Consider the following 13,879-nt stretch of genomic DNA (forward strand, 5'->3'; position numbering starts at 1 on the left):
CTCCTCAGAGAGGCGGGTATACCCTATCTGCATAGGTTCAGGAAGCAAAGATACCGTGGAGTCAGGACTTGGAAAAGCGGGGGCTAACCTAATAGAAGGTCTCCGGTTCTTCTCTCGAGTGTTCTGTCTCTCTCTTAAACGTTCATCTATACGAGAGATGAACGAAATTAAATCCTCTAAATTCTCAGGGAGTTCTCTGGTAGCAACCTCATCAAGGATTACTTCAGATAAGCCATTCAAAAATACATCCATATACGCCTGCTCATTCCACTTGACCTCTGACGCCAGAGACCTGAACTCTAGTGCATAATCCACCAGTGTTCGGTTCTCCTGTCTCAGACGCAACAGTAGTCTGGCTGCATTAACCTTTCTACCTGGAGGGTCAAATGTTCTTCTAAAAGCAGCTACACAGGCGTTATAGTTATAAACTAATGGGTTATCGTTCTCCCATAATGGGTTGGCCCATCTCAGAGCTTTCTCAATAAGTAGGGTGATAATAAATCCTACCTTTGCCCTCTCTGTAGGATAAGAGCGAGGCTGCAATTCAAAATGGATACTAATTTGGTTTAAGAAACCACAACACTTCTCAGGAGCCCCACCATAGCGTACTGGGGGGGTAATGTGAGAAGAAGCACCCACTGTGGCTACCTCTAGACCTGAACCGGCAGGAGAAACAGGGGTATTACGTATCTCCTCTGGTGGGTTATTGGCACGAGATAATAGAGCCTGTAGCGCAAGCGCCATCTGATCCATTCTGTGATCCATGGCTTCAAACCTAGGATCAGGAGAGGCAAGCTGACTGTTTGTACTCGCAGGATCCATTGGCCCTGTCGTAATGTCAGGATCGGGACAGGGATCCAACACGCAGAGTACAAACAGTAGCCAGATACGTATACCGGACCTTAGAATGGCCGGACTAACGTAAGTAGCACAGTAAGAATGGTCAAAGACAAACCGAGGTCGAGGGTAACAGAAGACAGGTAAGCGAGAGACAAGCCGAATCAAGGGTAACAGAGATAAGCAGAGTAAGGTAAACAAGCCGGGTCAAAACCAAAAGGGATAATAGAATACACAAGCACTGAGTGACTAGAACAAGCTAGAACCACGACAGGGCAATGAGCTAATGAAAGAAGCTCTGTTAAATACCCTGTTCAGAGCAGTAACCACGCCTCCGAGGCGTCTTCATTGGTCCTGCAGCAATTGACTGACAGGTAGTTCCGGGGGAGTGTCCTGATGACTACTTCCTGCCTAGATGCTGTAAAAGGCAGTCACTCCCTCGCGGCCGGCCTAGCATGACCGGATAGACCACGGGGAAGGGAGCCATCAGACCGTCTGGATGGAGGAACAGCTAAGTCTCTACCTCTTTCGGAGGTAGAGACCACAGGTACCCTGACACAGTCTCTGTAAAGTGGAGAGGGTGGAAGCCAGATTGAAGGGGGTCAAGGAGAGAGTTGGAATTGAGGAAATGAGACACACGGGTAAATACAAGTCTTTCCAGAAGCTGGGACGGTAGTTAGAGGGGGTGGACGGGTCGAGGGATGTTTTTTTTAGTATAGGTACTACAGTGGCATGTTTAAGGTCAGCAGGGACGATGCCAGAAGAGAGAGAGCAGTTAAAGATGTGTGTTAAAGAAGGCACGAGACAAGTGGAGAGAGATCTGATAAGGTGAGATGGGACAGGATCGAGCGGGCAAGTGGTGGGGCGAGAGGAGCAAAGAAGAGCAGACACCTCTTGGTCAGTAGCTGGGGAGAATGTCTGAAGGGTAGGAAAGGCATGATCTATGTGTGGTTGAGAAACAGAAAGGCAAGGAGGGGAGAATTATTTCCTTAGCTGTTCAATCTTGTCAGTGAAGTAACATGCAAAGTTATCAGCAGTAAGGTTAGTTTGGGGGGTGGCCACAGCAGGGCGAAGAAGAGAATTAAAGGTGTAAAAGAGACGCCTGGGGTTGCGGGAACATGAACTAATGAGAGAGGAAAAATAGGACTGTTTGGCAAGGGCAAGGGCTGCACTGTATGAACACAATATGAATCTATAATGGAGAAAGTCTGATTGGGTGCGAGACTTCCTCCAGGAGTGTTCAGCACAACGGGAGCATCTTTGCAGGTAGCGCGTTGATTTAGTATGCCATGGTTGGGGGCGTGTCCTCCTCGAGGTGCTTGTTTGGAGTGGCGCTGCAGCATTCAAGGCAGATGTAAGAGTAGAGTTATATGTGGAGATGGCCAGTGAAGCACAGGACAGGGATGGGATGGACAGCAGTCGTGAATCAATGTCAGCTGAGAACTGCTGGAGATAAAGAGAATTAAGGTCCCTCCTGAGTTGAGGGGGGTTAGGCTGAGGTTGTTGGGTAAGGGGGTACGTGAGAGCAAATGATAAGAGGTGGTGATCAGAGAGTGGATATGGAGTGTTGCAGATATTAGATACTGTACATGCATAAGTGAAGATTAGGTCAAGGGTATTGCCAGCTACATGGGTGGGATAATTTGCCCACTGCGATAGCCCGAGGGAGGAAGTAATTGAAAGTAGTTTAGTGGCTGCAGAGGTCAAAGGTGGGTTTATAGGAATATTGAAGTCCCCGAGAATTAGGGATGGAATGTTAGAAGAGAGGAAATAGGGTAGCCAGGCAGCGAAGTGGTCAAGAAAGAGAAGAGGGGAACCAGGGGGACGGTAAATAACAGCAATGTTAGCAGAGAAGGGTTTGAAAAGGCGAATTGAAGGTATTTCAAATGATGGGAAAGAGAGGGAAGGGGGGTGGGAAGAGGTTTAAAGGAGCAGTGAGGGGATAGGAGAAACCCAACAACACCACCTTTATATTCAGAGTTTCTTGGGTTGTGGGAGACCACCGAAGGACAAAGATGCAGGGGTGGCAGTGTCTGAGGGGGAGAGCCAGGTTTCTGTTAAGGCTAGTAAATCTATTGAACGAGAGATGAAGAAGTCATGGACAGCAGTGGATTTAGTTATATTGCAAACAGAGCGTGTGTTCAAGAGGGCAGTATTGAAGGAGGATTTAGAGGAACATGAGATGGGTATGAGATTAGTGTGGATCCTTGGGTTAGTATGTGGTGAGTTTGTTGAGAGGGGACCGGGGTTTGGAGAGACATCACCAGCTACTAGGAGCAGAAGGATAGAAAGGAAGTGAAGGTGGGAGTAGGATTTGCAAGTTTGAAGTTGGTGGAGATAGGGTGGAAAGGTATGTGTAGAGTGCATGGGATGAATAGAGAGGGGAGGGGAGTAAGGTGGAAGTAATGATGATGGTGTTGCCAGGGACATGTGAGCGAAAGGATAGGGATATTTTAGTAATGAGAGAAGTTAGTATTAAAGTGAAAAATAGAAGGGAGAACATTTTTTAGTGATTTGATTGGTGTGTTAAGGACACCAGCTGATGTGCACTATCTATAAGTAAGTCGATGACCATGGGGTGGGATGGTGTGGGGTGGGGAGGGTGGGGTGGGGTGGGTTGGTGTGGGGTGGGGTGGGTGGGGAATCTTCCAGAGAAGATTCTGCAGGACTTGGTTGTTTGGGAGTGCTGGGTGTTAACGCTGTTTTAAGGGGCCCAGTCTGAAATATAAGGTCTGAGGTTAGAAAAAAAAAATGAAATAAAACACTATTATGGGTGGGGAGACATGGGGCTATTGAGGTAATTAGCCAATTCAACTCCATCTGAAATGTTACAAGCTACAATTACTCCAATACTAAAAGTTAATAAAGATCCTACTTCTATTACAAATTACCGGACAATATCCCTGATTAATCTGGACATAAAAATACATTCTAAAATCTTACCTGAGAGGTTGAAAGGAGTTCTCCCAGATTTAATCTTAGATCAATGTGGGTTTATCAAGGGAAGAAATACTAATGACAATACCAGAAAGGCAATAAATATAATTTACCAAATTCATTTACAAGAGGAAGGCTCTATTATGATGGCCCTCGATGCCGAAAAGGCCTTTGATCAGGTAAACTGGCGTTTTTTAGATGTGGTATTGGGAGCTTTCGGTATCGAAGGTACTTTTAGGAAGAACATTATGCTTTTGTATACAAAACCTACAGCTAGGATTCTGGGTTATATTCTCCTTTCAGAATGGTTTGAAATTGGAAATGGCACTCGGCAGGGCTGCCCTTTTGCCCCATTAATATATATCTTGACAATGGAACTCTTAGTTAATTTAATTAGACAGGATAAGGGCCTTAAGGGTATAACTATTGGACCATTAGATTGTAAACTGACTTTATATGTGGACGATATTCTTTTTACCTTAGCGAACCCGAACATTTCCATTCCTAAAGTACTTCAATTGATTGAGGATTATGGCAGTTTTTCTAATTTTAAACTAAATCTTAACAAAAGCCAAATATTATTGAATAAAGTACCTATACCTGATTTCGAATATATCAAATCAAGATTTACATTTTACTGGTATTCTAGATATATTGGTTACTTGGGGATAAAATTATCTATGGATCTTGATGAACTTATAAAATATAATTATCATTCTAAATTAGGGGATTTTAGAAATACTCTTTCAAATTGGAAAGGGTTGGAACTGAACTGGACCGGCAGGGCGGAAGTTATAAGATCTTACCTGCTACCAAAAATTACATATTTCTTTAAAAATATACCACTTAGAATTGATAATACTGTACTTAAAGAAATCCAACTGACAATTAATACATTTATTTGGCAGGATAGAAAACCAAGAATAACATCAAACATTTTCTACAGAGACTTCACAAGGGGAGGCTTATCCTTTCCCAATATTTTCTTTTTGTATAATAACAATATGACAATGCATGCCATTGCTTGGGATAATTTTTAAACCTCCAGACCAATATAGTTGGAGATCGAAAAGCAAGATCTGGGAAGAGTGGAACCTTCCTTTTTACTTTGGCTAGGCACATATCCTAAGAGCAAAATAAGCAGATTTACTTGTACTCAAAACCCAATAATTATATATATATATATATATACATTTTTTATAGCTTAAAGATTATAGCTTTGGGACTACAACATTCTCTTTTGCTAAACACGCCATTAGAAACCATAGAATGGGACATATGAGACATTAATTTGTTAAGTTGGAGAGAAAAGAATGAGGTGGAGAGAAAATGTTTGGTTTCACACCCCCCCCCCCCCCTCCCCTCCTGGACCTAGGATGTGTGACGAATGACTGATAGTTTGGTGTTTGTAAGTTTTATTCATATTAACACATAAATAATTCTTAAAGAAAGGCTGAACGTACAAATATAAAGATATATGAAAAATCGTATAGCACTTGTACGGAAATGTTACATTTTTAAATATGTATGTCACCTTTTTAACTTACAAAGACATGTTAACCTATATGTATTCATTTATGCTTTTCTGTAATGGAAATGGTTGTAACAGTATTTATTTTGAAAATAAAGAAAAAGAACACATTAAAAAAATTTATTAATCACACAGTTTAGACCATGGGAAAGAAAGAGGAAGTGATCTATTGGCAAGGATGCTGATTGGCTGTTCCTGATGCAAGGAATAGTCACCTCTTATGCTCTTATGATTTTATTCTATTTTTTTATGTTATATTTCTTTGCTGCTGAGGAAAATAAAAAAAGGATGCAGCATAAAAAAATAAAAAATAAAAAGTGATTGAACAGTACTAATTGGTATTTTCAAGGCTTTTGATATCTTTTTATATCCTTTTCCATCTTTATGAAGTTCCATTACCTTGTTACGCAGGTCTTTTGCCAGTTCTTTTATGTTCCCTATGCCTCAGTATCTAGCCTGCTCAGTGCATCTATGCGAGGGCTAGCAAACTCATGACTATTTATACAAAGACACTCATTGCAATTTAAAAAGCCACAGGTGTGGGAATTCAACCTTTAATTTACATTTTAATCTGTGTGTGACACCTTGTGTGTCTGTAAGAAAGACAAACAATAAACATTCAATGGTATGTAAACTTTTAACCCCTTAGCGACCGAGGACGATTCAGGACCGTCATCGGCATTTTTGCGTTGCCGACCGATGACGGTCCTGAACCGTCCTAACGGTGCAATGTACTTACCCGATCGCCGTCGTTCCCCCGGTGGCGATCGGCGGTGCTCCCGGTGTGGGGAGACTGCCTGCAGCCCAGACAGTCTCCACATGGCGGATTAGGACCCCTGGGGCCATGTGATCGCTCAACAGGGCGATCACATGGCCACAATAGGTGTCCATGTGTCTGCCTGCAGGGGGACTGTCTGTGCTGACAGGCAGTCTCCCTGCTAGTGTAAAATCAAAGAAAAAATAAAGTTAATGTTAATAATAAAAAAACTATATATATGTGTTTATATATATGATATATAGACATATATTATATAATATAATATATGTCTATATATCATATATATAATGTCACACTAAATTTATTTTTATATTAATATGTACATATATTAATATAAAAATACACTTATAATTAAATTACACACGTATATATATATATATATATATATATAATATATAATAACTATATATATTGTATATATATATTATTATAAAATACAAATAATAAGTAAATTAAATTAAATAAAAATAATTAAAAATAATAATATATTTTTTTTAAATTACATATCTATATGAAATTTTATTCTAACTGTATTTTGATATTAAAATATATAGATTTATATCAAAATACACTTAGAATGAAATTGTATATCTATCTATGTATATATAAATAAATAAAAATAATCCGAAATATACATATGTCCATATACAAAATTACATAAATAATTATATAAATATACACGTAGACTTAAAATATATAAATATGCATATATATTTAAATTCTACGTGCATATTTATGTAATATTTTTACATAATTAAGTAATTTTATTAATTGCAATTTGAGGGACCTGCCTGCCAACCCAGGCCGAAATTCCAGAGAATTTAATTTGCTAACACTGTATTTTACCCTGTAACTTTCTATGACGGGGGTACCGTTTTACTCGGGAGACTTCGCTGAACACAAATATTAGTGATTCAAAACAGTAAAACCTATCACAGCGATGATATTGTCAGTGAAAGTGACTTTCTTTCGCATTTTTCACACACAAACAGCACTTTTACTGATGATATAATTGTTGTGATATGTTTTCCTGTTTTGAAACACTAATATTTGTGTTCAGGAAAGTCTCCCAAGTATAACAGTACCCCCCATGTACAGATTTTATAGCGTTTTTGAAAGTTACAGGGTCAAATATTTGGGTCAAATATTTTTACATTGAAAATGGCCAGGTTGGTTACGTTGCCTTTGAGAGCGTATTGTAGCCAAGGAATGAGAATTACCCCCATGATGGCATACCATTTGCAAAAGAAGACAACCCAAGGTATTGCAAATGGGGTATGTCCAGTCTTTTTAGTAGCCACCTAGTCACAAACACTGGCCAAAATTAGCGTTCAATTTAGTTTTGTACTTTTTTCACACAGAAAACAAATCTGAACGCTAACTTTGGCCAGTGTTTGCGACTAGGTGGCTACTAAAAAAGACTGGGTATACCCTATATTGAATACCCTGGGTTGTCTACTTTAAAAAAAATACGTACATGTGGGGTGTTATTCAGAGACTTTTGACAGATAATAGTGTTACAATGTCACTATTGATAAATTTGAAAAAATGTATGTTTTGAAACCGCAATATCCTACTTGTACCTATAACCCTATAACTTGCAAAAAAAAAAAAAAGCAAAAAAAAGCATGTAAACACTGGGTATTTTAAAACTCAGGACAACATTTTGAATCTATTTAGCAGTTTTTTTAATTCACTTTTGTAGATGAGTAAAAGATTTTTCAAGTAAAAGTAAAAAAAACATGTATTTTTTTAAATTTTTCATCATATTTGTTTTTTTTTTTAAATTAAATTACATGAGATTATATAAATAATGGTATGTAAAGAAAGCCCTTTTTGTCCTGAAAAAAACAATATATAATTTGTATAGGAACTGTAAATGAGAGAGCGGAAATTACAGCTAAACACAAACACCACAAAAGTGTAAAAAGAGGCCTGGTCGCAAATGTACAACATCGCAAAAACAGTCCAGTCCTTAAGGGGTTAATCAGGGCCATTTGTTATCATTATGGTTTAAAAGGAGACAAACAACTATGTGATTATAAATGACTTCATATGATCACTATCCTTCAATAAAATACATGCTTTTGCATGATCAGTCATATTTCCAAAATCAATGCCAACATTTCACAATTTATGCCAGGGTATGCAAACGTTTGAGCTCAACTGTATATACATTCTGCAACCTTCTGTGTACAGTAACTTTGAGTAAGTAGGAGTAATATGTTTAGAGCAGGCCATGTAAGGATGAGATCCATGAGGTGAGAACATCTATATGCAGATTAGTAAGTAAGCATTAGTTAGCTGCCACAAAGGAGAAATGCAGGAGAGTCTGTTAGGGTTTCACAATTATTTCAGGGTATGCAAACCTTTGAGCACAACTGTATATATATATATTAGGCAATGTTAATTTTTTGTTTAACCCCTTAACGCCGTTACTGCGTTCCATGCCGTCGCGCTTTAAATGGGCTTTAAAGCCGTTGCGGCGGCATGGAACGCCGTAACGGCTGCAGCCCCCAGGAGCCAGCAACTACTCACCTCTGCCGCGATCCTCTTCTGGGGGGCTGCCTGACAGCCCAGGCAGCCCCCCTCTGGCAAATGAGGCCCCCGGGGGCCATGTGATCGCTCTTAAAGAGCGATCACATGGCCCCCTATAGCTGGCTATGGATCTGCCAGCAGGGGGGCTGTCTGAAATAGAAGACAGTCCCCCTGCTGGTAGGTAGTGTAAAAAAAAAATATTAAACATATTATAAAATAAATTAAATGCATTTTTATATATATAATATATGTATATATATTATATATATAATATATATACATATTAAATATATGTAACGTCATACAAAGTGTATTTTAATACTAATATAAGTATATATATAAGTATTAAAATACACTTAGAATGACGTTACAAATATATAATATGTATATATATTATATATATATATATATATATATAATAGATCTACATATATATATATATATATATTATATATATACGTATAATTACAATAATAAATAAATAAAATAATACATTTAATAAATAAAATATTGAAACAAAATTTAATATAAATTATATATCCATATGTAATTTCATTCTAACTGTATTTTGTTATTAATATATATATATATATATATATATATATATATATATATATATTGGTAACAAAATACACTTAGAATGGCATTCTATATATATCTATCTATATATAAAATACAAATAACCGCAAATATATATATATTTAGATAAATACATATAATTACATAAAAGATTACATTAGTATACACGTAGAATTTAAATACATATATATGTATATATATTAAAAGTCTACATGTATATTTAAGTAATCTTTTAACATAATTATGTGATTTGATTCATTAAAATTTGATTGACATGCCTGACAACACAGGGAGAAAGTGCAGAGAATTTAATTCGCAAGCACTATATTTGACCCTGTAACTCTCCAAGACACCATAAAACCTGTACATAGGGGGTACTGTTTTACTCGGGAGACTTCGCTGAACTCAAATATTAGTGTTTCAAACTGGTAAATTGTATTACAACGATGATATTGTAAGTAAAAGTGAAGTTTTTTTGCATTTTTTACAAACGAACGGCACTTTTATGGACTATATTATTGTTGTAATATGTTTTACTGTTTTAAAACACTAATATTTTTGTTTAGTGAAGTCTCCCGAGAATAACACTACCCCCAATGTACAGGTTTTATGGTGTTTTGGAAAGTTAGAGAGTCACATATAAGGCTTGCATTTCATTTTTTTTCACATTGAAATTTGCCAGATTAGTTATGTTGCCTTTGAGAGCGTATGGTAGCCCAGGAATGAGAATTACCCCCATGATGGCATACCATTTGCAAAAGTAGACAACTCGAGGTATTGCAAGTGGGGTATGTCCAGTCTTTCTTAGTAGCCACTTAGTCACAAACACTGGCCAAATATTCGTTTTTTGCTTTTTTCACACAAAAACAAATATGAACGCTAACTTCGGCCAGTGTTTGTGACTAAGTGGCTACAAAAAAAGACTAAACATACCCCACTTTCAATACCTTGGCTTGTCTACTTTTTCAAATGGTATGCCATTATGGGGGTAATTCTCTTTCCTGGGCTACCACACCGTCTCAAAGGTAACATTACTAATCTGGCAAATTTCAATTTGAAAATGGAACGTTCTATATTTGACCCTGTAACTTTCCAAAACACCATAAAACCTGTTAATGGGGGATACTGTTGTACTCGTGAGACATAGCTGATTACAAATATGTGCATTTTTTTTGCAGTAAAACCTAACAGTATTATGACATTCACAGCTAAAATGGCAGACGGAAATACAAATTTAAAAAAAACATCTTATTTTCTCACATTTTTTAAAATTTTATTCATAATAAATTATGTTCCATATATGAATAGTTATTGATAAATTAAAGCTCTGTTTCTCCTGAACAAAATGATATATAATAAGTGCGGGTGCACTTAATGTGACAGCGGTGAATTACGGTTGAACAGACATATAGCGCAAATTCCAGTTTTTGTTTACGTTTTGTTTTGATCAGAACGTGCACTATTGACTCCGTCATGAAGGGGTTAATAAGCTCAGGGACAGCCTGACTACCCAAGTCAGTGCTTCTGTCTGCTAATGCAGCCATGTCATCACGATTACATGGCCACGGAGGAGCCAGCTTTGCTGCTCGATTGGTAGGTAAGTATGGGGAGCAACAGGAACTGCAAACCGTTACAACGTTCTATGCTGCCATAACAACTTTTAAGCTCACTTAGTGCACAACGGCATAGAATTCTGTAATGACGTTATGGGGTTAATTGATTTGTGGTATAGATTTGACACTTTCCAATGAATTAGTGGTTTTACATTATTTATACCATCCACTGTTTTGCTGTGGCTTTTCTGGCACTTTCATGGTAGATCAAGAATTTGGAGTTGGTGTGTTTTTCGCAGTTTGGAAAACTGTTATACCGGGAATATATTTCAGGATTTGTGAAGCACTGCACTGATATTGTTTTTGGTTGTTTTTCCGGTATATGTAAGAAGGATGCACTACCAGTGCAGTGAGCAGCTTATAATTACATTTTATTCAAAATTTTATAGAAACTCTCTTTACAGTTTCAGTTAAAATTTAAGGGCAAAGTAGCCGAACTAAAAGCATAGCTAAATTAGAGATTTCTTCCAGTTTGGCTACTTTAAGCTTAAATTTGAAATTCACTTTGCATTCACATTGATGTCTTACTTTAGTAAATGTCTCCCTGGAGGTCATCTTCTTCTGATGCAGGGTGCTTTGTAGTTCAGACCATTTAATACTGGCAGTGGCTTAGCTGTGTGCATACATTTGATAAGGAGGTATTTTCTGAAGTGACGGGGGCATGACTAAAGAGACAACATTCTGCAAAACATTTTTTGCTATGCAAAACTATAAAGATTTGAGCATGCAAAAAAAATACAGCATTTTAGTCCAAAACCTTACAAATGTATTGTTGTTGTTATTATTTATAAAGTGCCAACAAATGCCACATTGCTGTGCAATAGGTGGACTAACAGACAAGTTTTGAAGGTATTGAGGGACCTGCTCAAACGAGCGTACATTCTAGAGGGATGTATTGTCGGTGTATTGGTGCCTGTAGTGTTTCTTTAAGTCTAAAGAAACAATTTAGTAAGTGTGGATTTGTAAAAGGTCCAGTCAAGTAATATGTTAGATAAAAAAAAAAAAAAAAAGAATTTAAAACTTTTAGGTCAGTGTCATAAGTAAAATGGAAAAATTCTAACAGAGCGTGCTAAATAGCATTTAGATGGGTTAAACAAAAAAAGATAAAAAATATTAGCCAAAAAGGAGGAGATATTTTAAGTACATTAAGTAATTAAAACCTGCTTGCTGATTATTATGAATTAATAATTATTATGATCTTTGTGTGTTGAAAGAATGTGGCTTCTTGAATTTTCCCCACATTATTTTTGTCAAGGCTTTTATAACTTCCTTGTTTCTCAGGCTGTACACAAGTGGGTTCAATATTGGTATCAAAATAATATACAACATAGAGATTAACTTGTCCTGTTCTTTGGAGTTTTTAGACTCAGTTTTCACATAGGAGCTTAGACATGTCCCATACAGAAGGATAACTATTGTCAAATGGGAGGAACAGCTGGAGAAAGATTTAAGTCTTCCAGCCTTGGTACGGATTTTTAAAACATTGAAAATAATTAATACATATGACGTGAGAATAAGTACAAATGGCAAAACCCCAATTAATAACCCTTCAACAAATATTAGAGTTTGAATGCCTTTGGTGTCCTTGCAAGACAGTTGCAGCATGGTTTCTACCTCACAAAAGAAGTGATTTATTTCTTTGGACTTACAGAAAGGTACCTTAGACATTACCAAGGAATACATCAATGAATTTAAAGCACTGATAATCCAACAGTTTGCAGCAAGGACTAGGCATACCTTCTTATTCATGATGAGAGGATAACGTAGAGCAATGCAAATGGCAACATAACGATCATAAGCCATGGAGGTCAACAGGAAGAATTCAGCATCAATACATAGTATAAATGTGAATATTTGTATGATACAGTGTGGAAACAAAATGGCGGTGTTACCTGTTAATGTAATGTTGAAAAGCTTGGGTTCGACAGTTGAAACATACATAATATCTTGGACTGACAAGTTACAGAGGAAGAAGTACATTGGGGTATGTAGCCTTGACTCCAGGCAGACAAGTAGAATAATAGTTAGATTTCCCACCAGAGATAGTAGATATGTCAACGAAACCACAATCAAAATGATAATTTTTGACTCTGGATACTTGGTAAATGCCAAGACATGGAATTCTCTTTCTAATGTGCTGTTTTCAACATCACTATGCATGGTACCTTAAATAAAGTACAAATTGGTATTAACATATTTTATGACAGCTTGTTTTTTTTGTTGTTTTTTTTACTATGTATGTATATGTATGTATATATCTCACATATATATAACAATTAAAATTGTTCTTGTATTGTTGCAAATTAAAATAGCTGATTTGAGCAGCATAGCAATCTGCTTATCATTAATCTACCATGTATCTCAGTTTCTGCAAGAAGATATATTCTACCCCACGTAAATGGTGCTTAAAAATATTCCTATTTATATTAGAATTGATAGAGTAAAACTATCATAATGTCAAATTTTAGACACTCCAATAGAAAAAGTGATAATCCTGCTGTTCAACTTAAAAGGATATCTGCACTTCCTCAAATGAATATTGAATGTATTATATTAAAACTTACATTTTATTAGCAGATACACATTAAAATACTCAAACCAACGATTGCAGCCTCTTTGCTAATCTTTATATTTTATAACTACATCTGGGTAATTTTATCAAATAGTACTTTATTGTGTCTCCAGTCGGAAAACATAGGTCGTACCTTGCATACATTATTTCATATGTTTCATAGTTTCATAGTTTAGAAAAACGTCGCCTTAGAGGGGATATGATAACCTTATACAAATATATTCGGGGCCAATACAAACCATTGTGTGGAAATCTATTCACAAACCGGACTTTACATAGGACACAAGGTCATGCGTTTAGACTAGAAGAAAGAGGATTTCGTCTAAGGCAAAGGAAAGTTTTTTTTACTGTAAGAACAATCAGGATGTGGAATTCTCTGCCTGAAGAAGTGGTTTTATCAGAGTCCATACAGATGTTCAAACAGCTACTAGATGCATACTTGCAAAAACAGAATATTAAAGGATATAATCTTTCAATGTAAGGTAATAACTGCT

The 13,879-nt window shown here is 36.8% G+C and overlaps 1 protein-coding gene across 1 annotated transcript; it reads right to left on the bottom strand.

The window, feature by feature from the left end:
• Positions 1–12,004: 12,004 nt before the first annotated feature.
• LOC134601748 (olfactory receptor 2T5-like) lies at positions 12,005–12,973 on the bottom strand. The gene has a single exon (XM_063446249.1). It carries the CDS (start codon positions 12,971–12,973, stop codon positions 12,005–12,007), a length of 969 nt encoding a protein of 322 aa, XP_063302319.1.
• Between the last annotated feature and the right edge of the window lie 906 nt (positions 12,974–13,879).

Source organism: Pelobates fuscus, chromosome 3 (assembly GCF_036172605.1).
Source record: "Pelobates fuscus isolate aPelFus1 chromosome 3, aPelFus1.pri, whole genome shotgun sequence".
NCBI lineage: Eukaryota > Metazoa > Chordata > Amphibia > Anura > Pelobatidae > Pelobates > Pelobates fuscus.

Bases quoted from the DNA above. Each gene is read 5' to 3' on its own strand.
- LOC134601748 (XM_063446249.1), bottom strand. From the start codon at position 12,973: ATGCATAGTGATGTTGAAAACAGCACATTAGAAAGAGAATTCCATGTC.